Genomic DNA, 26,770 nt, shown 5'->3' with positions numbered 1-26,770 from the left:
GTACAGGATTAATGTAAAGAAGGTTAAATATACGAATGTGAAATTTTACAAGAATAATTCCTTGAGACATTGTATCGTTATTTGCGTGTCTGTCTGTTTATGTGGTGGTGGGGGGTGAGGGGGGGGGGGCGCGAGGAATGCACCACCGCCATTGGTTGTCCATCAAATGGGCGGGGCTTGTTCAACTGTCAATAGTTTGATTTATTACGTAAAAACGTTTTTTTTAAAACATGCTCCGTTATTATGATCACACCATGTGAACAGTGTCAAAATATTCACGATATCTTTGTATGGAGTCCAGACTATTATATCAGCTATCACAGAATAGTTGATACCCTAGTTGATGTCACGTTGGAAAAACCCTTATAAAATATGCAGCCGTATTGCCAATCATAAAGTAAAAAAACATTATTCTGTCAAGCTGTACTTTTGCACGCTTCCATTCGGGGGCAGACAGCGCGCGTCCGCTGGGCTGACGTTCAGTCACACTGGCCCACATTCAGACGGGGCTCATGAATATTCATAAGACGTGTGGAGGCTACGTAGCCAGTGGTAGGAGCGGCTGGTTCCTCCCTACCACACCATTCCCTCCGCGGGTGGAGAAAGCATTCTTCCTAAAGCAGCAGGGATTTCCACACTGCTTCAACCGGATATTCCCGTCCGAAGCAGGAGAACTCCCGCCGCTCTTACCGCCCAACCGGGACACACATTTCCTTTTAATTTTGGATAATATAAATCGAAAAATAAATAGCATAGCTCACGTTCTTACATAGGTCTACCAAGCTGATATGGTAGATTACCACGCTGCCAATAACCAACAATACACGGCCGAAGGAACACCAATCTACATGGAGCAAGAGAATGACTGGGATCGGGACCTGCTGCTGGACCCCGCCTGGGAGAAGCAGCAGAGAAAGGTAGGAACCGAGTCGGGGGGCACCGAACCGGGGGTACCGAGAAGGGTGAGGCTGACGGAGGAACGGGAGTGAAAAAATGGCAGGGAAAGGGATGGAGAGGTCGCGGAATTCAACGTGGGCCCTGCTTGGCTACTGTCCGGCAAATCACAGGAACTATATTTCTAAACTATAACTACTTTATTGGTGTCCGCTCTCCGTTGGACACGGATCCTGTGGGTCTTTTTCCTGGGGTTTGATGCCCTGCTTTAGTTGTAACTCCACTCCCCGCTTTGAATGAAGCCAGCCTCCAGCGGTCTCCTGCTAATCTGCTGTGTAGCTGCTGTTTTAATGTTGGACGGACTCCCTCTTAACACATTTTGCAAGCGATTACAAGGGGGGCATATGATTAACCTAATGCGTCTTGGCGATCATATCGTGTTCTGGCTTTAAAAATAGTAAACGGACTTGAGTTTTTGTGTGTGTGGGATGTAATCGTGCCACTGCGCTTCTAGCAGGCCGATAAGAGTGAGAAGCGTTTAGTTTCCACTGCCAAGTCCCCTTTCTCTGTTGCACATCGCCACGGCCTTCTCACACAGTCGACCCCATCATGGGCTACCAAGCCCCGCACACGGCGCTGCTGAACCACTTTACAACCACGGCATGATTGCAATTTAAATCACTATGTGAGCCGCTGAAAAAATAGAGATGCAGTGACTGGTGAGTCAGTCGAGTGGAAGGACTGCGGTGTGTGTGATGCTAACTGGGCCGGGTCTCCGTTGGACGTGATTCACCGACTAGCCAGATGACTAGCATTGTTTCTCCCGGAATGACAGCCTATGATCGTTTATGCCTTTTCTGTAAAGGTACGACATGATTATTCGTCAATGAATCGTTATCAAGTCAATCCGGTAAACCGTCTCATCGGCTGTCATTTCAACACAGTCATTGAGGCTACGATGTTTGCACAATGTTTGTCCAGAGGCCACCTAGACCAAAGTTTATACGTCGGCTAATTTCCATTCCATGGGAACATGTAACGCGGGCAAATATTTACACAGGAATAGTGTCAAGATAATCTTATTTTGTATTGGCTCACAATCAACGTATAGATGAGAATACCAGGGAACATTCACGGGTATAACATACCCGAGATTTGCGAAAAGGTTTTGTTTCAGCCAAGTTTGAGTTATGTTGGCCCGGGAGGTGGGGGAACCAAGGGCACATTCCTGTGGTGTATTCACCCTTGCTGTGCCAGTTATTGCGTAAAAATAGGACACACACACACACACACACACACACACACACACACACACACACACACACACACACACACACACACACACACACACACACACACACCGGATTTAATGAGTGTGGGAATAGGTTTAGTTTTGTCTTCGTTGTTTATATGGAAAAAGTCCACAATGACAAGTCCGAGCCTATATCGTTATGCTTTAGTCACGTATTTGAGCAGAGTTGCTTCTCAAGGTGTTTTTTCTTTTTATTGTATTGATTTTTTACGAGGGCACTCTGTCATTCATTTGCAATGTTGCGCAACAATATTGGAAAAACTGTCGGTAACCCAACATACACTGTGTAGTTCTAGTCTACAACATCCAGTTGACCATTTAGGTGCCAGTTGGTATAAGATGGACACAATAACCTCACCTTGTCACTCTTCTTCTGCCAGGCTGAGCTCGGCTTGCCTGACAGACCTGTAATTATGTAGTTTCTCATGAGGGAGGCATTGCCCACATGCCCAAACACGTTGAAGTGTGCAGTGACTCCACCACTCTTCACTTGCAAACTCCCAAGAGGCTGCATGCAAACCCTCAACCCTTTGACAGTTATTCTGGAGCTTTTATGGGACAATATTGGCATTGAATTGTATCTACTGATCCACTTTTCTTTACCAAGAGCTACTTGCCATTGCCTGAGACAAAGAGAAGTACTGCATATTTGGATTTACTGAATCTATTGCAGGAAATGGTTAAGTGGTACAGGAAGTGAGGCAGTTCACCTAACAAAGAGTGTGTCAAGCAGTAGTTGATTGAAGATGTCTTGTTGATGCAAATGCTGGGAATATCAGACATTTAAACAGTAAGCCACATGGGCCCTAATCGCCTAGCGGCCAATTCAGTTCCCCCTACCATTAAGTGCTTAGAAGCAAGATGGTCACCTAGATTTGCATATGGCTTATGTTATGATTGAATCTTCAGACCAGCACTGGGTTGTGGTCTAACATCCTGTATAGACATGGTGGGTATTGTAGTTCTTGGAACACATTCAGTCCCTGGCCAATCAGAAGCTGTCAGTTTTAATCGTTATGAAAATGCGTTTCCTTTGCTATCTATGTAGGAAGCAATCGAGATGCTCTGTGGTGAGGAAAGACCTGGCTTAAAATGCAAATCTAGACGGGCTGCATTCTGTGTGTGGGGCGTTCAGGCGGTTCACCCAGAATGGATGCAATGACTGAGGTGAGACATGCCAATGAAATAACCAAGGCCTTGGCATGAACACCAAATCCACCTGTGGAACCCAAGTCCCTGGACATCTATGGGCTTGCGTCACGTTTGTGTCTCTTCTTGGGTTTACTTATTTATTTATTTTTGTCTCGTGAAGCAATGAACAGCGATTGGCCTGACCAGCATTTCATTCACTAGCAATGCGTCAGTGTCATTTGTGGTTTAGATGAGTGGTTTGACTCATCATAATTCACAATTTCATCATCTTTTGTCAATAACGGTCGCATTGGGAAATTATCCTTGAGGGGACAACTTGGTTACATCTTGGTGGGGTAACGAAATGGGGAATGCTGTTTCAGTCGCCTTCCCCCAAACCCTAGCTAGGGCCCTATGAAATCCGCGATAACGAAAACGCGGACGGAATCACGGAATTGGACAATAAAAACGGAATCAACTGATAATATTTTTTTATTATTTATTTTTTTATTTTTTATTTTATTAAGCAGGAAAGTATTAAAAGTAACAAAGTTACAATTTAAAACGGGCCTGTCTTAGTAAAATAACTGATTTCCAGCAGGTTCCTGTTTTTCAGCACATATAACATGCAACAGGGACAAGGCACATCAGACGTCACATTTACAATATGCAGCGGAATGCAGCGGAATTCGCCATTATTTTGGTGAAATTCAGTTTCGAGGGAAAAGGGAAACAACACAGGTGACATTAACGTCACTGAATGTTTAGCAGTCACTCGCACAACAATGTTAAAAAAAAATCCCCGGTCCACCACGCAAACAATAGGTCCCGCTCCTAACAAGAAGCCGAAGAAGAAGTTGAAGCGCCCGTAATTCGGTTCTAACCCCAAATTCAGAGCCGAACAATATCCAAAACACTTCTATCACTCAGGTGTTTTGTAGAATATGTCAACATACTATCGATTGGAAACGCAAAGATACGTGCGATGACCACTTGAAGTCCAAAATCCATATGAAAAACAATGAACGCCGTAGCCAGGGCACGCCCCTTCAAACAACACTTTGAGTTTATAAAAAAATAGTTTATAAGCACTTTAATATTTATGTCATGTTTTTATTTGAAGCACTAAAAACAGTGCAATATTGTGATGTTTTAATAAATGTAGTCTTCTATCTCATTAAATTGTATTCGTTGGCACTTATTTGACACTCGTTCTGATGATTTTAAGTGTAAAAACGGAATTAATGAAAATTAAAACGGAAAAAACGGAATTTGGAAAAAAACAAAACGGAATTTGGAAAAAAATAAAACGGATTTCATATGGCCCTACCTAGCCTGTTTTGGAAGGGGTGTGATTTAGGCCCACTGGTCTCAGAACAGATCTAAGTTTGACTTCCTGCTCTATAATATACAAACTCCACAAGAAGCAACTGGACACACAACTTGTGTGTGATATATTGGCCGTTTTATAGAAAGTGTTGATGTATGCACTTTCATGTCTTAATATTTAATAAAATCATAAGACTTTAAAAAAAAAAAAAAAAAAATCCTGCCACACAGGATATGATGCAACCGTTCCTTGTACATTTTAACAAAGGTTGGCACCTCCGTGGGAGACCTGGCGTTTAATGTAAGCAAGGGAGTGGGCCTACTATTAAGAAACCACACTGAAGTTTTAGTCTGCGTTTTGTATGCATTTTCTCCTTTACGATGTTGTTGATGAACTTGAATCAGCGAGCCCACTGCCTATATTTACGCCTATTCCTATTTGAATGCTTAACTGGCCCGGCCTGTACTCGTATTGTAAAGTTGTAATATGAAACTAGTTTGGGCGGTTTGGCGAGTGTAATACTGTGATAAAGGCTTAGGTTTTCATGTGTCTTGACATTATCTTTCCTGGTTAAATTGGACCATCACTTTTACGTTTTTATACCGGCCCTTAAAGTGTTAACGTGCTCAATTCCAAAGTATCACAGAGAGCATTGGGTTGGAAATATCACAGACATGATGATCGAGTTAGTCAATACTTTCCACCTCTAACACACACACACATATTTCCATTGCGGCCAAGGTGGGCAGCTTGGGAACAATATCGGTTTGTTAGGTCCCGCCCACTGTCGCATGCTTCTGGTGTGACTGGCAGGCCGGCCAAAGCAGTCACTTGGCAAGTGAGAGGAGACATTTTGCTGAAGGAGTGCTTTGAATAATGCTCTGTGCCATCACCATTGACCTACTGCTACGACTACTACAGATATGGGCCCTCCAGCTATTCTACCCTTTCTAATGAGGAACAGTAGAAGAAGCAAGCCATTTGTTGGGAGAGCTGACGCCTCCTAGCACGAGACTCTCCGATCTCACCTAACAATAGAATGTGTTGAGGAGAGAGGCAGGAGTGGCAGCCGCTTTGATTGGCTGGTTTTATTTTTCATTTTGTTTGTGGCGTGATTGGCTGATGCCGTGTAGCAGGAAAGACCTGATTGGGGTGCGGTGTTTTATTTCAGGAATTTACTCTCTCAAAGCGTCATTCTGTAGACCTCCGTCTTGTTTTTTTTTACGGCGTTTGCACGTTGGCCTCACCTTTTGCCACTATCAAAGAAATGGAACTGTGTGAATGGCAAGAATGTTTGTCTTGCAGATCCTGTCGTTTGTTCTGCCCTTTGCTGTTTTTCCTGTAAACAAGCTGAAACAATAGGCTAACCTTGTTCTTATCATGCTGCTATCTGTGCGCCACAATGCTAACCTCTGAATGCAGATTTAAGCCTCTAATCTCCCCGACCTTGCGATCCTCTATTGCCTGCGATCCTTTGCAATTGACCACTATGTGTAGCGGATATTTGCCTGGATTATACACATTCTTTTGTTTGACTGGCAAGCCTTCGAAAGAGTCCAGTTCCCTGGATTACATCATCAAGCAAACAACCAATGAGGACTCTGCAACTTATTACCTTGCTATGAGGACATTTGACGGATGATTGATTTTGAAGATGACGAACTTGTGAATTAAAAAGCCAATATTGATTCATATAAACTGATATTTAGTGCACCAGAATGTGTGGTCTTTTAGTTTCCAGTAGCTGGCAACAGCAATATTTTAACCTCTTAATGTCACCTTTTCCTACTTGGACTACAATATGTAGTCGTACAATGTCTTACGGTTGGTGCAATCCCAGTGAAATTACTTTATGAGGTACCATTGACATGTTGCCACGCCCTATATCCCTGACAATATCCTGGACGGCTTCCAATAAGCAGCCGGGGTCACCCCGAGACCATGGCGCTACACACGCTGTAATCCCCCCCCATTCCCAGCTGATCCCGGGCCAGCTGTGGCATCCCATTTAGCCCCGATCCAGAACCAAACTACCAACCGGGCGCTCACTCAGCCCAGGGCGGTCAGCTGGCCAACGCGGCTCGCTGTAGGACAATGGAATCCGAGCTCTCTCGCTCACTCTCTCTCCCTCCCCTTGCCCTTTTCTCACTCTGTCTCTCTCCCACAAGCCCCAGTGAGTGAGTGAGTGGGGAAACATTCCATTGGTAGGCCATTGTAGTCTGCTCGGCCAGAAGGAGGAGGGGTCTCTTGCTAAAGAGGGGGGGGGGGGGCACTTTGGGGGGGGGAGGGGGGGGGGGGGCGGTCAGTGTTTAACTGCACTGTAATATTTTCCGCGTTGGAAGGATAAGGCGGTAAAAAGAATAGCTGCTACAAACATATTTTTAAGCACATATGATTATTTTTTACCCCTCAAATCAGCGGATGTAAGCCCCATGTTTAGTCGTTATGAGTCATAGTAAGGACTTATATTCCTTATGCACATCTCCCAAATAGGCACATTTTCCCTGGATGTGATCACATGTTTAAAATATGTGTTCGATGTCAAGTACTAACTTTATATTGTACCTGTGTAATTCTTTAGTGTGGCTTCACGGATGTTGTATAACTGTACCGTCCAGCCTTCTCACTACTTCAAGCGGCTCTCATAATATATCACCCTACCCTAGAAAAGGTTTTCCGTTCATTGACCGTATCAGGTGACTAACTATCGCGACCGATGTTGGTGATGGCACTTTGTGGTTTACAGGCCTAATCCCTGTTATCTGGCAGGCGTTTATGAAGCTAAAGGGCTGACACCGAGGCTTTGGCACTGTCGTATCAACATGGCAGGGTTATGGACAGCGTTGGGTACAACTTGGCTCAAGCTGTCAACCGATGTCCCGAAGGTGTAGTCCCACAACATCTGCAGACACACACGCAAATATGGTGAACGGGGTGTTTCAATTTCTTGCTGTTATATTTGCTTCGACCATCATATTCCTAGAGGCGGTGATCTGGAAGTGTGTTATTGCCAAACACTGACTTGGCAAGCCGTAGCAAAGCCGCCATAAAGTGGCTTAAGGTTTCAAATCAAACCAGTGTGTAGAGTGGCCACTGTATAAATACACTCTGAAAGCTTCTTCAACCTGCTCAAATTCGTTTTTTCTTTGCTAGAATATCTCTATAAGGAAACGGGAAATGGTGTCCCCCCCCCCCCCCCCCCCCCCCCCCGCCCCCCGCGCCCCCGCCCTAGGCTCTGTGCCGGGCCCCCAGAGGTTCTGCTAGAACGTAGGACTGATGGATCTGAGATTACCAAAGCAGTGAATCCCTGCGTCTCCCAGGCCTGACTCTGGGTGTGTTGCACATCGTTCTTAATGGGCCTGGTCTTGTGCCGGGCATGGTTGTCAGGATTAGAGCATGGCATTTCCTTCCCAGGAACTCTCATCAGCTACAATGGCGGATAAGGCCTTCCCTTTGGGCAGCTGCCAGTATCCATGCAGGGCGGTTCTCCCGCGCATGTAAGCTTCCTTTAAGTCGGGAGACGATTATAATCGAATAAAGCAATACATTTAATTGTGTTTTTGTAGACCTACTGATGGCTTACGTAGCACAAAAACGCACTACAGCTCTGTGATTTTAAGTATGGCTTGTGCGTCGTCTGGTATTTTGAGATGGCCACCCAACAACCTCATGGCCTCATGGCTACAACCTGATTCTACCAGGTGTGTGTGTTGCAAGATATCTCTGCATAAAACCTACTAGACCCGAATCATTCAAGAGTAGACAAGCCCCCAATCTTCTTTGAAACAGTTTTTGTTTTGTCGAATAGCTTTTATTTGATTTATTGTTCCCCCTAAGAGAGATCCCAACCTGTAGAGCGAGCTCAAACCACATGTGTTTTATGAGAGCAGGAGAGAGAGTCTGCTGGCTTCCAGGCAAGGCTTGACAACAAAGGCATGTGTGTTTAGGTGTGGCGATGTGTGTGTAGATGGCTGTGTAAATGGGTATTGAGGGTGGTGGGCTGTGTGTGTGTTGGAGTGTGGCGGGGGGGGGGTCGACTTGCACTTGAAAATGAGCTTGGTTCCTTTTCGATTTTTTTCCAACAGTCGTATAGCTGTGGCACTCTCTTGCTTCTAAACACTGCAGAGTTAAACAAATACGGGTTGTTGCAGGTTATAATAGCCCTCTGTGAGCGTGTGAGAGACGGCTAGTAAAATCAAACCACTTTTGAAGGAAATTATTCTGAATCAAGACCCATTTTAAAATGGCGCGTTCTTTACCTAAAGGCACGTGAGCCCTTTTTGCATGAAGTTCTGAACACTACAAGGCAGGGAAAGGCGACGCATGCACACAACCTGCACTTTATTCACTGTGTGTGTGGGTTGTTGCTACAGGCGATCTCTTCGGAGAAACCTCTTTTTAACTCTATTCTCACCGACAGTCACACGGCGAGAAAACAGAAACAGTAAGAATGTGTTACAAGAGTAGACGGCCAAACCGCAGCGATGGAAATCTTGTGGAGAGCGGTGTTCTTAGAAACGGTTTGCTGCGCTTCTTGCTACAAGTGCTGTCTTGTCTGCAGTTGAACTCGGGGCACCAGCGAAGTTTTCACACATGGTGTATAGGTGGATGTGGTGGGGCGGGGGTGTTAGCACCTGTCTGAGTGATGAGGTGAGATTGAGCGATAAATCATCGCATAGCTTGGTACTGGCAGACTCATGGTGAGCTTACATCATGGGAAAAGCCTTTTATTTTTATTTTATATGTTTTTGATCTGAACGACATCTGGTGGACCACCCTAACCCACGTGGAAACACACTCACTGCCAGTGTAGCGATTATACCCATTCTATCCGAGCTCAGATGGTTCGATTATACACTGTTGTCATGGATGGTGGCAGGTGATGTGTGTGTGACCAGAACCTCAACCCGATTCTCCCAACTTTTGCTTTGAATTGTGGGCAACGAATAACGTCAATTGGCATGTCTGGTTGTGGACAGAGATACTTGTGGCAGCCCGTCTAGCCAGGCATGCTACACTGAGGCAGCTGCTCGTGGTACTAAGTCCAAATTGAAACTTCTATATATGATATATAGCTAACACCTGATAAGAGATGATGCATGCTTAGTTGCCAGTGCAACCCAGCCCAACGTACATTATCTATTGATTGAAAGAGGGACAGGACCTTGTTTTAATAGCAGGGCCTCACGAGTGGTTATGTGTTATCCAGACCGTGCTTTTTTGTTGGTAGCAAAGACTGACAATGCTTTTCAAGTGTCCATGTGTCTCTGATTTCTTCTGCTAGCTCACTGCTATATTATTTAACAGCACGCTTACTAGGGCACTAGGCTAAAGGCCACACTCTCTCACTCACTCACTCACTCACTCGAAAGTAGACATTTTCAAGGAGTATGAGCCTCTAGCACCTGCCAGTCGATTGACCAAATCCAGCAGACAGGAAGCAATCATATTAGGATGGGAGAGACATTGTAAAGGTAATTTGTGGGTAATGTTTTTCCACTTGGCCCAGCGGTTCCCTATCTCTCGGTGTCCGTCTACCCATATAAGTTCCACAACACATTACAGTATCATTAAATATTTACCCCGACTGCCATGCCCCACTGAATCGACCGCAAACATTTAATCAATCCTCCCTTCCCTCAAAGTAAACCAACTCTCTCTGAATTCCTGCGCAGCACTCTCTCTGTCAGAAGTGTTTGTCGTCGACACTCTCGTGTTTCCTATCATCGCACAAGCTCTCTTCGGCGGCGGGGCATTCGTCTTCGTCTCCTAGGTCTGTGTGGTCATATGTGTGTCACTTGTGAGGTTTTTGTTTCCTCATTGTGTGTCAGGCATGAGTGACCATGGGACTACAAGTCCCATGTTTGAACAGGACCGTAGCCATGCAATCCAGCGATCACCACCGCTACGCTCAGACGATATGTAATTTAGCTGCTCTGAGTCTACAGGCGCTGCAGAGCGATATTGTTTTGCTTGGGCCATGTGGTGGAGCCTTCCGGCCCCTGATCCTCTCACCGACTGGAGAGCCGTGTGTTTGTGTGTCAGTGTATTCTGGGGACCGATGCGGGTTTGATGATTGATCTCTGCTGCAGAGTAGACAGGGGGGGGGCCTTCGGAGACCGCATGCCATGAGGCCAAACGTCAGACAGCCAGACAGGATGGATACACTGGCCCATCCTCGGGGCTGGGGGGGGGGGGTTAACCAACGCTTGTCCAGAGAGGACAGGGATGTTTGAGGTTAGATGGAAAAAATCGACAGGAATGGACCGACGGATAGAAGGGAAGAATTTGTTTTCCAATTTGGAAAATACTTGAAACCTCATGTGGTAATAGGATCCGGAGCGAAGCGTCTCGTATATGACACCTCGGTGGAAACACGAGGAGACTCAGTAGGAGGCTGGTCCAGAGATGGTGAGATTCTCTGCATCACATCGCGTCAGGCACATTGTAAAGCGACGGGCAATTAAGACCCCCATCTGGTGCGATGGTGGGACGAGACTGAGCTGTAGCGCAGAGGAAGTGACAGTTCGTTGCTTCTTCCCAGTGGTATGTTAACAAGAAATAGGATCTGAACACGAAGGCCCGGACTCCCACCCCGCCATTAGCTACCGGGCAATCCGTCCCGATGAGGGGCATGTTCCACGTGTACTCCAAGAGTTCAGCCCCATTAGACACTGCAGTGCTGGTGGGTTGAGCCGAGCCTTCCTGCGAGCTTCAAGTAAAGTTATTTTATCTTCCACTGAGACGAGGCCTCTCCACAAGGCGGGAAAACACAGCAGGGTGCAAGACATGATGTTTGCCGCCTCCTTTCATAGGGAAGTGACAGAACCCAAGGGGGAGGGAGAGAGGGATGTGCTTCTCTTTTCTGTATCATTGAAATGGAAGGAAGGAAGGAAGTCCGTATTTTTTGTTGTTGTGGTTAACCATGTGAAACATATCTTGGTCAAGGTTTGACTCGTGCATATATTAGAGATGCACCGATCAACCGGCCGCCGATTAAAAAAGCCGGTTTTGTATCCAATCGGCCACAATCGGTGACCTGCCGGTCACTGTCGTAATTTCCGGTTTTCGGCCGATCAAACTCACCCGCATGCGCGGTGCGTAGCAGCTCAAGGCGCCCAGAGCGCGGGAAGAAAAACATGTCGCTGATTTGGACTTATTTCACTGTGTGCCAGGACGACCCAAAACACGCTGTTTGTAATGCTTGCAAGTCAAAAATAAGCCGTGGGGGATCATGTTGCTAGGTACGCGTCCTGCGTCCCTGACGCATTCAAATCTGAAAGGACGCACTAAACTCACTATCCATGCGTCCCGGGGACGCATCTAATTTTCCCCATGAAAAACGATACATTGTGAACATTAAACAACTCGTGTTTAATCACAGTAACTGGCCAAAGAAACCTTCTTGTGAGCAGACCAGACAAGCACTGTTTCAACCCTCTGCGCATCTACTCGGCGCAGACGTGATCCCCTGTTCAAAGTATCGCGACATGCTAATTTAGCCGCTACCAAAACAACTAGCTCGTCACCGCTGATTTCATTTCAACAATTAAAAATACAAACTTCATAGTAAATAAACCCACGTTTCCACTGCTCGATGCTGTGCTCATTCGTGTCGATTATGTTGTAACGTTTAGGGGACGTGCTGTAATGAAATAAATGAAACATAATCCGGTGGTGGTGATGAAAACTACATTGAACGGCAGCCTACATATTGTTATGCCCAAACGGCGCCTGCGCATACATCGCGCTTCCAACGAGATCCCGTTTTTCTCGAGAAACAGGCAGAGAAGAGAGAACGCAAAAATACCACCAAAGAAAAAGATGAAACCTATTGCAGGTCAGCAAACTATTGCAGCTGCATTTTCTGTCCCCACTACCTCTGCACTCCTCCCTGACTCTGATCAGCCTAGAGAGAGTACCTCAACATTGCCTGTACCTACTTCTGCCTCCCCCTCTACTGAGCCTGATGAGCCCACTGCAGAAGAATTGCCTCAACCTTCTACATGTTCCTCCCAAAAAAAGCGAACTTTTCTGAAGCAGTGGCTCACCACATACAAATGGCTGCGCTTTTCAGATGACAATTTCATGTATTGAGTTTAACACTATTAATTTCATTTAAGAAATAGAATAATAATAAAAAAGAAACACATTTTTTAAACTGGGGAGTCGGGACCCATTGAATTTCTCAGGGACCCACCCAACTCGCCACCTGTGGGTCCCGGGGACTCACTACATTGAAAACCTATCAACATATTATATGATTATAATTATTTCTTAGAAAATCGGTATCGGAAAAACCGGTTTTGGCAGGTCAGACCTCCTTAAAAACCGGAAATCGGTATCGGCCAAGAATTTTGCAATCGGTGCATCTCTAGCATATATCGAGTGACTAGTGAAGCGTTAAACCGTTGGGTCCAATGTTAGCCAGGGTCACGCACAGTGAAAAAAACTTAACGATGAGGTCCACATGACCTGGGTGGAATCAAGTCAGACCAGCCTCCTATGTTTTGGAATGATGCGTAGGATGAATCGGCATACCAGTGGGTAGGGTCCACTGGGAATACTAGCATGCTGCTGATTCATCCATCATACATCTGGATGGACACGCCCATGGGTGATGTCGCAAATTTGTCCATTTTTAATGGCTTGTAATGGCTAACCAACGTCACATCCTGTGGTAAAACAGGCACTCCCTTTTAATCCGATACTCCAGAGCATTTAGCCATCTTATTGAGGCAGCATGTCGGCTTTCTGTGTTACTGTTTGGCTCTTCCCCACAGGCAGAAGGCTGAGGTAGTCGCGTAGCTCCCGTTCCATACGTCTCCCCCATAGCGGCTAATGCTGACCAGCGTCCCTCCCTCTCTGGGAGGAGGGGGCGAACCCCAAGGTCTCGTGTCCGACCAGCCGATGCCTGCCCCGTCAGCCTAGCAACCACTTGTAAAAAGTTGTCGTCAGGGGCTGTGCACAAAGGCGCCTAGTGTAGGCCGCTGGGTTTGTCCCGGTGCTGTGTGACACGTGAAACCCCCAATCAAACCCAGCCCTGCTGCCCCGCTGCCTTGCTGCCGCGGCGGCGGCGGCGGCTGGGTTTTACTCCTGGACATACTTGGCAGACGGAACACAGCGGGATTCCAATACTGCTATACAATTGGCATGGGAAACGAGCATTTGGGCTGCATTGCCAAAAGCAAAAAGTACATTATGAACATTGAAATAGAACCGTGACAGTCTAAACCGGAGGTGAAAAGCACTATACCGAGTGATTCACCTTCATAAATGTAGTGTAAAAGATGGCGTCGGCCTTTGTCAGGGAAAGCCCACCACCACCACCACCACCAGCTGATGAGGATGATGACGACGATGAGGAGGAGGGAGATTTTTCCCACGGTGCTGAATGAGTCCGAGGGATAGATCTGTTAATGGCTCCGATCCTGCCTGATCCAATCAACTCGCTCCCTCTAGGGATTTCCCCGAACTCCCCCTCCCTCCTGATCCTCCCTCCCTCTGTGGCCCGACTGCTGAACATCCTGCTTGCTCTACAACCAATGCACGAGGACCACTAGGGAAATTGTGCATTTATGGGTTAATGCAAGCTCTGGTGTGTGTGTGTGTGTGTGTGTGTGTGTGTGTGTGTGTGTGTGTGTGTGTGTGTGTGTGTGTGTGTGTGTGTGTGTGTGTGTGTGTGTGTGTGTGTGTGTCACACCTATAGCTGATGTTATTTGCAAGCATGCTTCCCTCTGTGTGAAGCTGTTGTTTCCTGCGGAGCTCTGTGACACGTCTCTTAATTTCTTTATCAACACTATAGCACAGATCGTCCGTGCATGCTCACTTCCCCTCAGTCCATTTAAACTCCTTCTTTGCATGAACCAGTGTAAATCTTGCTTCTTACGGACTCTTAAACCCTTTTTAAATAACCCTTTAAATCACCCTTTAACTCGGTCTTTAACCCTTAACTTATCAGGGGGAGGAGAAGATTCCTAGCAGGAAATTACAAAGGAATCTTCGTATCTTCCAGTACTTATTGACTCGGCAGGTAAAGCCTGTGGTTCAATTCCCTTGGCTGAAACAAATCAGACCGGATCAGAAATGCAGACCGCTTTGCTCCAACATACTATGACCTCAGCCAAAAGACAACCTTCATGTTTTACATAAACATTTCAACTATATCTAGTCTTAATATTTGTATTATTGTATTAATCAATCATCTACATCAGGGATGGGCAACTGGCGGCCCGCGGGCCGCATGCGGCCCGCATCCTCACTCAGTGCGGCCCGCATCCTCACTCAGTCAGGCCCGCACATAAAAAAAAAAAGAATAATAATAATTGATCGCGTTACAGAAAACTCGGTCAAGAAAGATGAGAAGAATTCATAGAATTCGAAGGCAAACCCATGCGTCTAGTTTGCTTAGAAGCGATATCAGTCATTAAAGATATCCACTTAAGTCGCCACTACAACTACTATAACTGCTTGTTGGGTTTGAGTTCATTGAGTTGTTGCACTTAATGTTGGGCCACTGTTTTTCAGTTTTTTGACTTCATTGAATGATGATGTATGTGAGCCCTTTGCACTGATAAAAATACTGACCATTCATGTGGCTGTTTGAGCATGGAAAACATGAAATGAATGTATGTTGGTTCAATTAACATACCGTACATAGGTTATGATTCTGGATGATTTTTTAGGTAGTGGCCATCCCCAAAATGCACCAGAAAACAGGAAATCATATCTACCAAATTCGAAATTGTGTAGCTTCTCTCAGCTCACGTTTAGTTGAAGTGTGCAGTCATGTGGCCCTCATGTGGATGGTTATGATGAAAAATGTGGCCCTCTTTATCATGAAAGTTGCCCATCCCTGATCTACATAATCTAAAACGATATCTCTTATCAATTTTATTGCATTTATAATATAGGTAAGCATATTGCCCTGCACACTCTCCCTTTAGTGAATGTGCCTTCATATAAGCAACTGTGCCAATGGACCTATTGGCACAAACATTCAAACTCCCCTCAGATGAGACCAGCAATCCCTTTCAGGGCTCTTTTCTGCGTGTTTGAGCCCTACCTACCATCCTACTACAGTGCTCAGTGGTGAACCGGCCATTTAGCACTAACGGGGCCCAGACACATTGACTGAACCGCTCCAACCAAAGAGAGGCTGTGTGTCTGTGTCTGTGTCTGTGTCTGTGTGTGTCTTTTAATGCTGTTACTTACGTTGGCTGTTAGCTTGTCGGGTAACAAAAGGAATTTGGACTCAGTGCTCCTCCTGAGTGTCTATGTGGATGATATAGGCTACCATATGGGCCAAGCCCTTGGGTGTGTGTGTTTATGGATGCATAGTGGTCTTACACTGACTCACTCACTCACTAATATAGTGTGGTTAATATATTCCTCATTAAATGGCAAACCTCAGCTGCTATCATAGTAACTTATTTGTGTGTGGATTTGCCTTATTAAAATCGGTGTGTCAGACATGGTCCAGTAATTAAGGTGTGTGTGTGTGTGTGTGTGTGTGTGTGTGTGTGTGTGTGTGTGTGTGTGTGTGTGTGTGTGTGTGTGTGTGTGTGTGTGTGTGTGTGTGTGTGTGTGTGTGTGTGTGTGTGTGTGTGTGTGTGAGAAACAAGCACACAACGTAAAGTAAAAGGAGCTCCAGGTAATTGACTACCTCTCTCTCCTTCTTTCCTTTCCTCATCGTCTTTCCTTGTCTCCTTTACTCATACACACTCAACGCTCCAAAGGTCTAGGAGGGCATCTCACTCACACACACCAATCAGGGTTTGCCTGTCTTTAGCCTCCATCCAGAAGCAGGAAATTGAGGCCACTGCAGACCCTATCGTCTCTCTCGCCCTCGCTCACCCCTCTCTCTCTCTCTGCTGTTTATGCTGCCCCATAGGAAGCAAAAGGAGCAGTGAAACTATGAGGGAAATGACGTTTCACATTCCTGCTCTCCAGAACACGCACGTTCACACACTTGAAGCAGCTAGGTTATTTTACAAATGAGTCCACCTGATGGGTTTTCTAGTGTCTCTCTTGTTCACGGGCGTGGTCCTCATGCGATCAGTCAGGGGTGTGTGTGTGTGTGTGTGCGTGTGTGTGTGTGTGTGTGTGTGTCGTAGGTGGTTTTACCTTTGTTCACTAGGCATGTTCAGGTGCCTTGAGCATTTGTGTAATTGTGCACACGTGTGTGTGTGTGTGTGTGTGTGTGTGTGTGTGTGAATGTATGCGGGTGTGACTGTGCGTTCCTTTTTAATGATTGATATGGTTTCAGACATTGCTCCTTGTTGGCCTATTTCGTCACAGTTGTCGCGGTGAATGGCAGTTAAGTGTGTTGCCTTATAAGGTAAAAGTGAGCACGGCAGGCAGGCAGGGGAGGGACAGGAAGAGCTTGTTACCGTGACAATGCTGTCTGCTGCCGGGCTACTGGGCCGGCCTGCAACACCCGTTTAGCCACATTGTTGCTGACATTCTCTCTCCCTCTTTCTCCCCCTTTCTCTCTTTCTCTTTCTTTCTTCCTCTGCATCTCTAGTTTCAGATTGTTTTATTGTTAAAAATATTTTTCCTGAAATACTTGGAAAAAGTTGTTTTGGGTTGTTTTGATGTCCAATTTGACATACTGTACATTTGAACCCTGCTCTTTCAATTTTTCTTTTTGTGGTCGTGCTCCTTTCCCCCATGACTGGTGACAGATGACGAGTATGATGGGAATGTTAAGTATGAGAACATGCATTCTGAAATGTCTGCTCAGATATGGCACACGCAAACAATCACTCACACACTGACACTCACACTCTCTGCCTTACTTCTTTTAATCCTTCACTCTCATTGTTCTGGTTTCCTGTCCTGGTTCCCTTGCCTTCCTGGTTTCCTTGCCTCCTTCCAACCCCCTCTCTGAGGAATTTCAGCACAGAGGCGTCATATGGACTGTAGGCCCGCTGTGACTCTGGCGATACAGCTGTGTGTGTGTAGGGGGTGAAGTTTACGTTTAATGCCAAGTTCGTTTTTACAAGATGTCCATACTGATTTCCATTTAGCTAATATAACTGTAGCAACGTTTGCTGCAAGATAGGTGTGTGTGTGTGTGTGTGTGTGTGTGTGTGTGTGTGTGTGTGTGTGTGTGTGTGTGTGTGTGTGTGTGTGTGTGTGTGTGTGTGTGTGTGTGTGTGTGTGGACCTGACAAACTGGCTCTGAGCAGTACCATCGTCTCAGAGTGGAACCCTTGTTCACCTCCATCCAGAAGGCTGTAGAGCTAGCATGTTTCTTCTTCTGTTCAGTGGTTCTTCGTCCAAGTGTCATGCATGTTAAAGCGAGCATAACACCATTGATATATCGGTGTGTGTGTTTGTGTGAACTCTCGTTTCTATTCCATTTCTGCATCCCCCGATGTAGGAGTCTTCACTTCTCCATCGCCTGCTCAACAACTTCCCCTGTAAGTCCCTAAAGAGGAAATGAGGCTGCCGATTTTATATTAACGAGATGTGGTTCCCAGTGTATAGCCTGAGCATGCAGCCGTAACCTGGTCCTGGGGTTAAAAAAACAGGAAGTAGACCAGTCCGTGCAGTTATCAGAGGCACACAAATACACACATTATTTCCAACGAGTTCACACGCAGACTCGCTACACCGAGGCTCGCTGGTGTGCACTGCTACGATGTCAGTCATGCGCGTGTCCGACCTAGCCCATCACTACGGCCCCGAGCGCATGAGTCAGGGCCCCAGGACCGTGGTGTTGATGGGGCTCGGGTTCCTGTAGTAGGGGTCCGGAGCTGCTGGGGAACACACGGATGGATCTCCGTGGGCGTCTTTGTCATCATCAGATTTATTCTCCTTCAACACCTGGCTCCGGGGCTCAGTCACTGCTCGGTCGCAGAGATGAAACGCTTTTTTTTTTTTTTGTTACTCACCCCCTTCTCTCTCACGCCTCTACCTTTGAGCAGCCTCCTGGTCTGTGAGCACAGAGACCGGAATGTCAAATGACCTAGCTATCATATCTGTGGACCGCGTCACCGGTTCTCAAATCCCTTATCAATAAAACAACAAATACCAAACACCTGTGTGCGTGGCGCTGCAGAATTCTTGCTTGGTGGGTCATCCCAAGGCCCTGGTCTGACGCCTTATGTTGCCCTGTGGCCTTCTCAAATGAATCACCATGCATTATAACAAAGTCTTGTTGTGTTGAGATTCTGCTAGTGCTGTTCAGCCTTTAGAGTGTATTGCTGCCAAACATGGAGGGAAGTACTGATGGCGGTGTTACTGGCAGTGGAAACATTCACTCGCTCACTCGATGTTCCAAGAATTGGATTGTTCCGAATGACCCTGGGTTATATATATATTTGATGAGCACAGTACTGTAACTTTGACACTAATGCAACGTATCTCTTCCCCTAAACAGCACTGCTTAATATCGCAATAAACCACAGTTGAGGTACTCACGGATGTGTGTAATTGTGAGGTCTGTACGTGTTTGTGTTGTGTTGAGATCATTTAATTTCTAATCTCAACAGAAGTCCTGGTCACCGTGAGTCAGTGAGTGACTGGAAACCTTTTCCGTTAGGAGTTGCCTTTCCCTGAAGGGCACCAGCGAAGTGGGTCAAAGAGATGTTTGTTTAACTCACCAGCGGGCCCTGTGCGCGCCGTGTGTGTGTTTCTGTTGACTTGTGATAGCGAAGCTTTGAGGTTTCCACTGGCTGCACCCCCCGAGGGCTGGAGAACGAACTGCGCCCATGTGCACTGTTGCAGTCTCTCAAGGTCACATCCTAATGGTACATTTTGCCTTTTTTGTTTTTACATAATCTAGGATTACGGGAAGTGAGAACAGTAGCTGTATGAGGTCTGCTGAATCATATCAACACGAGTCATAAGCAGAACGAGGCTTGGAGAGGAGGGGGGGGGGGGGGGAGAAAGAGAGCAAGGATTCGGTTACTAAAGTTTGGTTCTGCCCCACTGCCTGAAATTCTAGAGGAGTTAATTAAAAGGGTCTTCATTCAGAGATTGTGAGCGACTGTTTCCTGTCTTCAACTCTATGATTCCTCTTGACTCTTGTTCTTTTCAGACTCCGGATTCTTTTCAGAGGTCAGTTGGTGCGCGATCGTACACATTCCGCCCTGAAAGTCCTGCATGTCTGAACGTTCTTGTGACAAAGGACTTTATAAATAAATAATAACGTCCACACAATTAAACTTTTGAGTCCTCAATCTCCTTATCTTCCGTCAGAGTTTGAGTTAATACTGCTGCAGTTATTACAAACTCTGTAATTGCAAATATCACTCATTCTCTCTTTCCTCTGTAAACACGCCTTTTACAAACAAGTCTCATGAGCGAGGCTAACTTTTTATTTGTTAATGCTAAACAATTCTCCCTATCCAAGGGCAGATTTATATAGGTTCTGTTTGCCTTCTGCAGAACACAATATCCATGTGGCCATGAATCACTGCTTATCTGTACGGCTCCCCATGTTGTCTGAACAAGTCTCCTATGGCCAAGGCCTCGTTCCATTGTGCCGGGTTGAATGGCAATTTCCAGGCCTTATCCATGACCCTGGTTTGGTCTCCTGGCATTACCCTGATCCGACGAGGCGCCTGAATGGGATCTTATCTGGACCAACAAAAAAGAAACGCACTGCGTGCGTCCGTGTGTGTGTCTAGTAGACATTTAAAGAAACTGGCCTGAAATATGGTTGTTATCGTCTATAGTATACATTTTTGTCCATCGTTATTCTCCACAAAAAATGCTGTCGGCAGCCTCGGTAGGTTATGGACTCGACTCACTGTTCGACTGCCGTTGAATACACAAATCAAGATAAACATACGTTCCATGGTTGGTAGTTAAATGACACATGACTCAACTCTCTGCGGTCACCCCGTGTCTCTGTGGTCGGCTTACATTACGGCTGCAAGCTAACCGTGCAGCGCTAGCATCTGCGGTGAACAGCGGCCTTCGCAGTTCGCTCCCCCACCCATCCTCCAGAAATGCACCCCTGAGAGTCTAGGACTGACGGGCGTGTTCGTTGCATGTTTGTTGCATGTCTGGAAGTGGGCCGTGGTGGATGGATCGGTTACTCAATCCATGGATTCCCTATCTGTCTTCCTGTAGAAGGCAGCGGTGTTTAGACTGGGCCGGCCCTCCGAAAACAATCGGGCCGCCATGGGGACAGCGGCTCAAGAGACGGAAGTCCAGAAAATGGATTTCGTTGTTGGGGCTGTGAGTGTATGTTTGCAATGGGAAAGATAATTAGTTATCCGATGTTTTATTGATTCTCCAAACGTACTCTGTGAGGTACATTGTACCTGGGTCAACCGTGGCGCCTACGCAGATTGAAGCGCGTCGGTTTAAATGTTGACACTGGTGTCAAGATCACACCTCGGTTGAGTCACGGAGGAAGCGGTTGCACAGAACAAGGTTGTAAAGCCATTGCAACACCATGTATGTTTAGCTGAGGAGTGGCGATATAAACTCTGGTACATGTTGCGTACTTGTACTCCGATTTTTATGAGAAGAAATCAATATTTCTGTCCCATCTTCAGTATTTCCTGACCGGTATGGTTTAATTTCATGGCTGTTCATTAAGAAGTCACTATTGAAATCTGTTCCGAAATATTCCACAGCTAGACATGTGCTGAACGACCTTGAACAAGTTCCAACTCACCAACGGTCCCGACATCTGGGCGGTGAGAACGTAGGCGGATGACCTAGTAAATCATGAGTTTTCAGTAATTTGTCGAGGCATTTATTGACGCTTGCCTCACCTCAAGCCTTATCAAGTTCTCTCTTTATTATGAGTCACCAACTGTCAGGCCAGAGAGGAACCTGATCACTGCCCAAGCCTTCTAGAAATGTCCTGCGTCCCAGTTATGTTCTTCAGCAGTACATAGGAATTCAGAAGTAGACGGTTTTTGTCTGGTGGTTTAGGAGGAGAGGGGGAGGGGGGGGGGTCTTTGGTTTAGGAGACCGGACAGGCCAACAGGGAAAACAGCCTCCTCGTTCTCCGGCTTCCTGTCTAGAGAACTCTTAAGGGGAAGGAAGTCAAAGATGCTGGGTGCCGATTGGCTGAGAGAGGAATGTTGATTATTTGAAATACAAAGGGAAATAACAGACACGGAAAAGCACCGAGAGGAAATCCACAAAAACGAAATGGAAGACCAAAGACGGACTCTGCTGACCTCTAGTACGAAGGCTATGAACCGTTTGGGCTATAACCCTAACCCCTCCTGCCCTGCTTTGATCCATCCATACCGGCCACACTGCCACAGGCTACTTCCCCTTTAAGTGGCAGTAAAAGCCTCTCCTTTAACGGTGTCATGTGGGGCTGTTCCTGTTCCTGTAGACCTCCTTTGGCACCAGGAGCAGGAGAAGGAGATGAAGGCTCATAGGAGCCAATAGGAGGAGGATATGGAAACCTTTATCATTTACAGCGAGCCGAGGGAAAATCCCCCTTGTGAATTAAAAAAGGTTTCTTACATTAGAAGACATTCTTAAAGATGGTCCCGAACCCTTGAGAAAGGAATTTCCCGAGCGTTTGATATGTATTTGAGTGTCGGGCAGAAACCCAGAGATGAGCGTCTTACTGCCACCTGATGGATAGTGCTCTCCCAGACCACCCCACCCATCTGGCGCTCACCGCAGGCTTTAAACCAGCAGACGGAGAGGTGAACATGTGCTGCTTGACCTAGATCTCCTCACTTTATCCCTCTCCCAGGGCCTTTTCCATTTCCTACCCCACTCTGCTCCTCACTCCATCCTACCCACCTTATCGTTCCATTTACCTCTCTATCGCCTGCCCTTTCTCTCGTATACCGTTTCCTAAATCTGTTTGTGTGTGTATGTGTTTCTCCCTCTCTCCGTCTGTCTTCTCTCTCTCCTGTCAGTCTCTCTCTCCTGTCAGTCTCTCTCGCTCTCTCTCTCTCTCTCTGAGGAGCTTCTGTTTTCGGGGGTCCGGATCAAAGACTCCTCCTTCCTTCCTCCTCCTCCCCGTTCTCCTTGTTCCGTCCTTCCCAGGACCATAGTCTCTCATTAACTCCCCCATCTCCTCCCCCATCCCCATTACCTGCTCTCCCCCCACTCCCCCTCAACCCTGTTACATCCTCCTGCACTGACCTGTCACCCGACACATTAACCCCCCCCCCCCCCCCCGCTTCCCTTGGGGAGATCAAAGTGTGCTCGCTCACTTCCTGGGTCCCGGTCCAGTCCACCCCCTACCCGTCCCTAGCTGAACCCACAATGAATCAGGTCTAGATGTGGGGGCTGTCTAGTGTAGCCATGCACTAATCGCCAATCGTACACAAGTTTGGTTTCTTCATTTAGAATGAGTCAAGCGCTGCCACAGTTTTCCTGCTTAAGTGCTTTTGAGCAAGGGTCAACTTTCTATCTAGGGAAGTTAATGCTCTATAGTTTATACTTTGTATGAACTTTGAACCCTAGACATTTTGGTGTTTTTAAGTAAAGTACACAACTCTAGGTTTCGTCAACGTAGTTATTACTCAGGAAAACGAAATTGATTTAACGGTCTCCAAGGTTGGTGACCTTTGACCCCACCAGGGCTAGGAGCCGTCTTGTACGCATTCTGAGGAACCCCCCCCCCCCCCCCATCACCGTTTGAGCGCTCGCCACTTCAAAGGAAGTTCAGGAACGGCTTTACAACACGCCACGTGTCTGTAAAAATATTTCTGGAAGGACGACCTGGCAGGCCATAAAAGGACTGATGGGGGAAGGGGTCGTACACGAGCTCACACGCACAACTGCACACACACAGACCCCCCCCCCCTCCTCGCCACATACATACACACGCACGCACATACAGTAACAAAGACAGGAAGAGTCTTAAATAAAATGGCATGGGCTCTTGAACCTCTTCCTCCCTTTCTCCTCCTCCACATTGTCTGCTCCGTCATCACTCCAAAATATCCCACCCCCCGAGTTGGTTCATCGAAGGATGTGCAAACGGATTCTCCCTCTCTGCTCTCGTCCTCCATCATTGACTGACAAATCTCTCCGAGACGTCTCCAAGCTGTGCTGCGGCTTTGGTCGCCATGGCGATTGCCGTGGCGTCAACAGGAAGTTGGCTCACATTGGCTGAGCGCACGCCCCCCGGTGTTCCACTCGCCGTGCGCAGGTCACAGATGCTAAACGTGTCCGCCTTCCACGGGTGTCGGCTTCCATTTCAACCTCCCCTCCGCTCTTTCAATCCCTTTAAATCCTCCCTTCATCATCCTCCACTGATTACTCTCCTCCCTCCGTTTAATCTACTCCATCCCTCTCTCCATCCCTCCCTCCCTCTCCATCCGTCCCTCTCTTTCTGTCCGTTCCTCCCTCTCTCCCATCCCTCCCTCCCTCCCTCCCTCCTGTGCTGTTGTTTTCCGGAGCTCAGAGAGGGTAGGTGTTCCCCAGCCAGGCCCAGCAGACCGCCAGTGTTCATCTGTTGACTCCCATAATGGCAGGGCTCAAGCCCTCCGGCTAGCCAAGAACTACGCACTGCGTGTGGGGGGGGGGATGGGGTTGGGTGGGTGTAGACCGTCGCAACAATAGTTGTACTTAACCGACTACCTGTCAGCACTTGAATCAGGAGGGAGGGCCGGTCTGTGTGTAAATCAGTGTGTGGGGGTGGGTGGTAATGATCACCCAAAGAACCGAGCGACCCTCTTTCTTCTCCTCTCCAGTCTTTTGTTTCTGTTCCTTTCTCCCTTTTCCAGCCCATCCCTTGCTCTCCGTCTCTGTCTCGGTCTCACATCGACTCGGTCTCTCTCTCAACGCCTCTCGCTCTCTCTCTCTCTCTCGCTCTCTCTCTCTCTCTCACACCATCTCAGTCTCTCTCTCATCCCCTCACTCTCTCGCCTCCCATTGCTAGCTTTTGGCCTCGTTCTATTTTCCCTCCCTCTCGTCTGAGACGCCTCTCGCTCTCTCCTCCCTCTGTGATCTCTCACCTCCTCTCGCTATCTCTCACCCTCTTGTTCAATTTCTCTCTCTATCTCACACCCATCCTTGCTCTCTCTCGCCCTCCACCTCTCCCCCTCGGTGTGTGTGGTTCTCTGATGTGTGTGTGGCTCTCTGTTGTGTGTGGTTCTCTGGTGTGTTCACCCGTTGGTCCTGAGCCCGGTCGGTCTCTGTCCTCTGGGGATCTGATCCAGACCCTTCCTCGGCCCCACCCCGTGTGGCCCCCGCTCTGGGGGTCATGGCGAGCGCGTGTTGGTCGGACCTACGGCGGCACGCCGAGGCCCACGGTACTCCTGCTGCCTCTGCTGCCGCTGCCCATCATCTGCTCAGCCAATCACGCACCCAACAGCTCAGAATGCGCGTCGTGCTCTCCGTCTGTTTCACCTTCCATCCATTGACCTCTCTTCGTCTTGCTCGCTCTTTCTGTCTCTCTCTTTCTTTGTCTTGCTCGCTGTTTCTATCTCTCTCTCTCTCTCTCCTTCTGTGTCTTGCTCGCTCTTTCTATCCGTCTCTCTCTTTCTGTGTCTTGCTCGCTCTTTCTATCCGTCTCTCTCTTTCTGTGTCTTGCTCACTCTTTCTGTCTCTCTTTCTTTGTCTTGCTCACTCTTTCTATCTCTCTCTCTTTCTGTGTCTTGCTCGCTCTTTCTATCGGTCTCTCTTTCTGTGTCTTGCTCGCTCTTTCTATCTTTCTCTTTCTGTTTCTTGCTCGCTCTTTCTATCTGTCTCTCTCTTTCGATCTGTCTCTCTCTCTTTCTGTGTCTTGCTTGCTCTTTCTATCTGTTTCTCTTTATGTGTCTCGCTCTGTCTCTTTCACTTGTGTGTGGCAATGCACTCTTTTCGTATTCACACAGGCACTCGCACTCCTACTTGTGGGTGGGAGATCCTGTGAGGTGTATGTGTTTATGCGGGGGGGGGGGCTGTATCGCATTGCTACTGTGTGTGTTTATGTTACAGGGGGGAGGGAGGTCTACGGTAGCGGGTCATCTTACAGCCGGACCCCGTGAATGGATGGGCTCGCAAACAAGACACGTCTTCACCTTAGCCTAGCATAGCGCTGGTTCTCTTAACTCGCCTAAATGGAATGTTCTTTTGGAATGTGCACGAGTTCTATTCGGACAGTTGTGGAATTCTGCTTGTTCTATAATGGGGGAAACAGATTTTTCTATTTGGCGTATGTGTGTGTGTGTGTGGTTGTTCAACGGCTCAAATCAAGAAAGGTATTTGTGTGTTGCTCTGGAATGCCATCTGAGAATGCCATTCAAGTCCCTCGTCAGTCCAGCACTCTCTAAGTGATCTGTTCCAGAATTCATGTTCATTCCTTCTTCTTCCTAAAAAAATAAAATAAAAAATCAATCCCAAATCAATCCGTCGTGGGACACTTCGAGGGAACATTGGGAAAATGTTTCCCTAATCTTTTCCAAGTGTTGTCCTCCCCATGTTGTTCGAACGGTTGAGCTCCCGCTTACAAAACAATGTTCTATGGTTTCCGAGGGAAGGAACAGTTGAAGCGTGCGCCTGTTGTGCAGGAGAACGCTGTGGGGCTGGGGGCGTGTACAGCAGTCGGAGCAGGCCCTGCGCCCGGTGACAGGCGGGGGGCTGGTGACGGCTACCAGCCCCCCGCTACCTCGCCACACGCCAAGCCCTGCTCTAATTGGGCCGTGTGTTTGTCCAGGAATAAAGAAGGGCCGTGTCAGGCAGCCAGACCCGACCAGACCGGACTGGACCGGGTCTCAACGAGAGGCCCCGGGGCCGGGCCAGCACGGGTTTGGCCTCCGGCTCCGCTTCGGTCGGTTTGACCGACCCCTGCCAGCCGGACTCTTTATAAATGTCCGTGGGATCGGACTGGACCAAAGTGAAAACCGGTTCAGCATGGCCTCCTCCCATCCCCGGGAGGGCTTGGACTCCGAACTTTGTTATTCGAATATCAAAAAATACATCGAAATTCGAACGAATATTAGACAGCCCTTATTATTAGAACCTGTCATGGGCAGGCCAAGAGGGAGAGACGTCGGAGAACCCCACGCAGTCTATTCATGATATTGTAATGACCATGGAAGAGGCAGTGAAAGCCCAATCCAGGTCTTACTGAAGGCATTTAATGGTCAAAATATGATTAATAAATATTCAAATATATTTGAATATTAATAAACAAACAAACTTCGAATATGATTTTTGGTCAAA

General features: G+C 47.3%; 1 protein-coding gene across 2 annotated transcripts in view; it reads left to right on the top strand.

Moving 5' to 3' along the window:
• Positions 1-559: 559 nt before the first annotated feature.
• Positions 560-26,770, top strand: part of actn4 (actinin, alpha 4) — a 52,673-nt gene continuing 26,462 nt past the window's right edge. For both annotated transcript variants that reach the window (XM_030380276.1, XM_030380275.1), the window contains exon 1: positions 560-917. In XM_030380276.1, the coding sequence (XP_030236136.1) occupies positions 789-917 (129 nt within the window). In that variant the 5' untranslated portion in view covers positions 560-788. The remainder of the gene's footprint in view (positions 918-26,770) is intronic.

The sequence above is a fragment of the Gadus morhua genome, chromosome 16 (genome assembly GCF_902167405.1).
Source record: "Gadus morhua chromosome 16, gadMor3.0, whole genome shotgun sequence".
NCBI classification, from domain to species: Eukaryota; Metazoa; Chordata; class Actinopteri; order Gadiformes; family Gadidae; genus Gadus; species Gadus morhua.
Note: the sequence above shows the minus strand (reverse complement) of the source record. Positions and strands in the feature narration are given on the sequence as shown.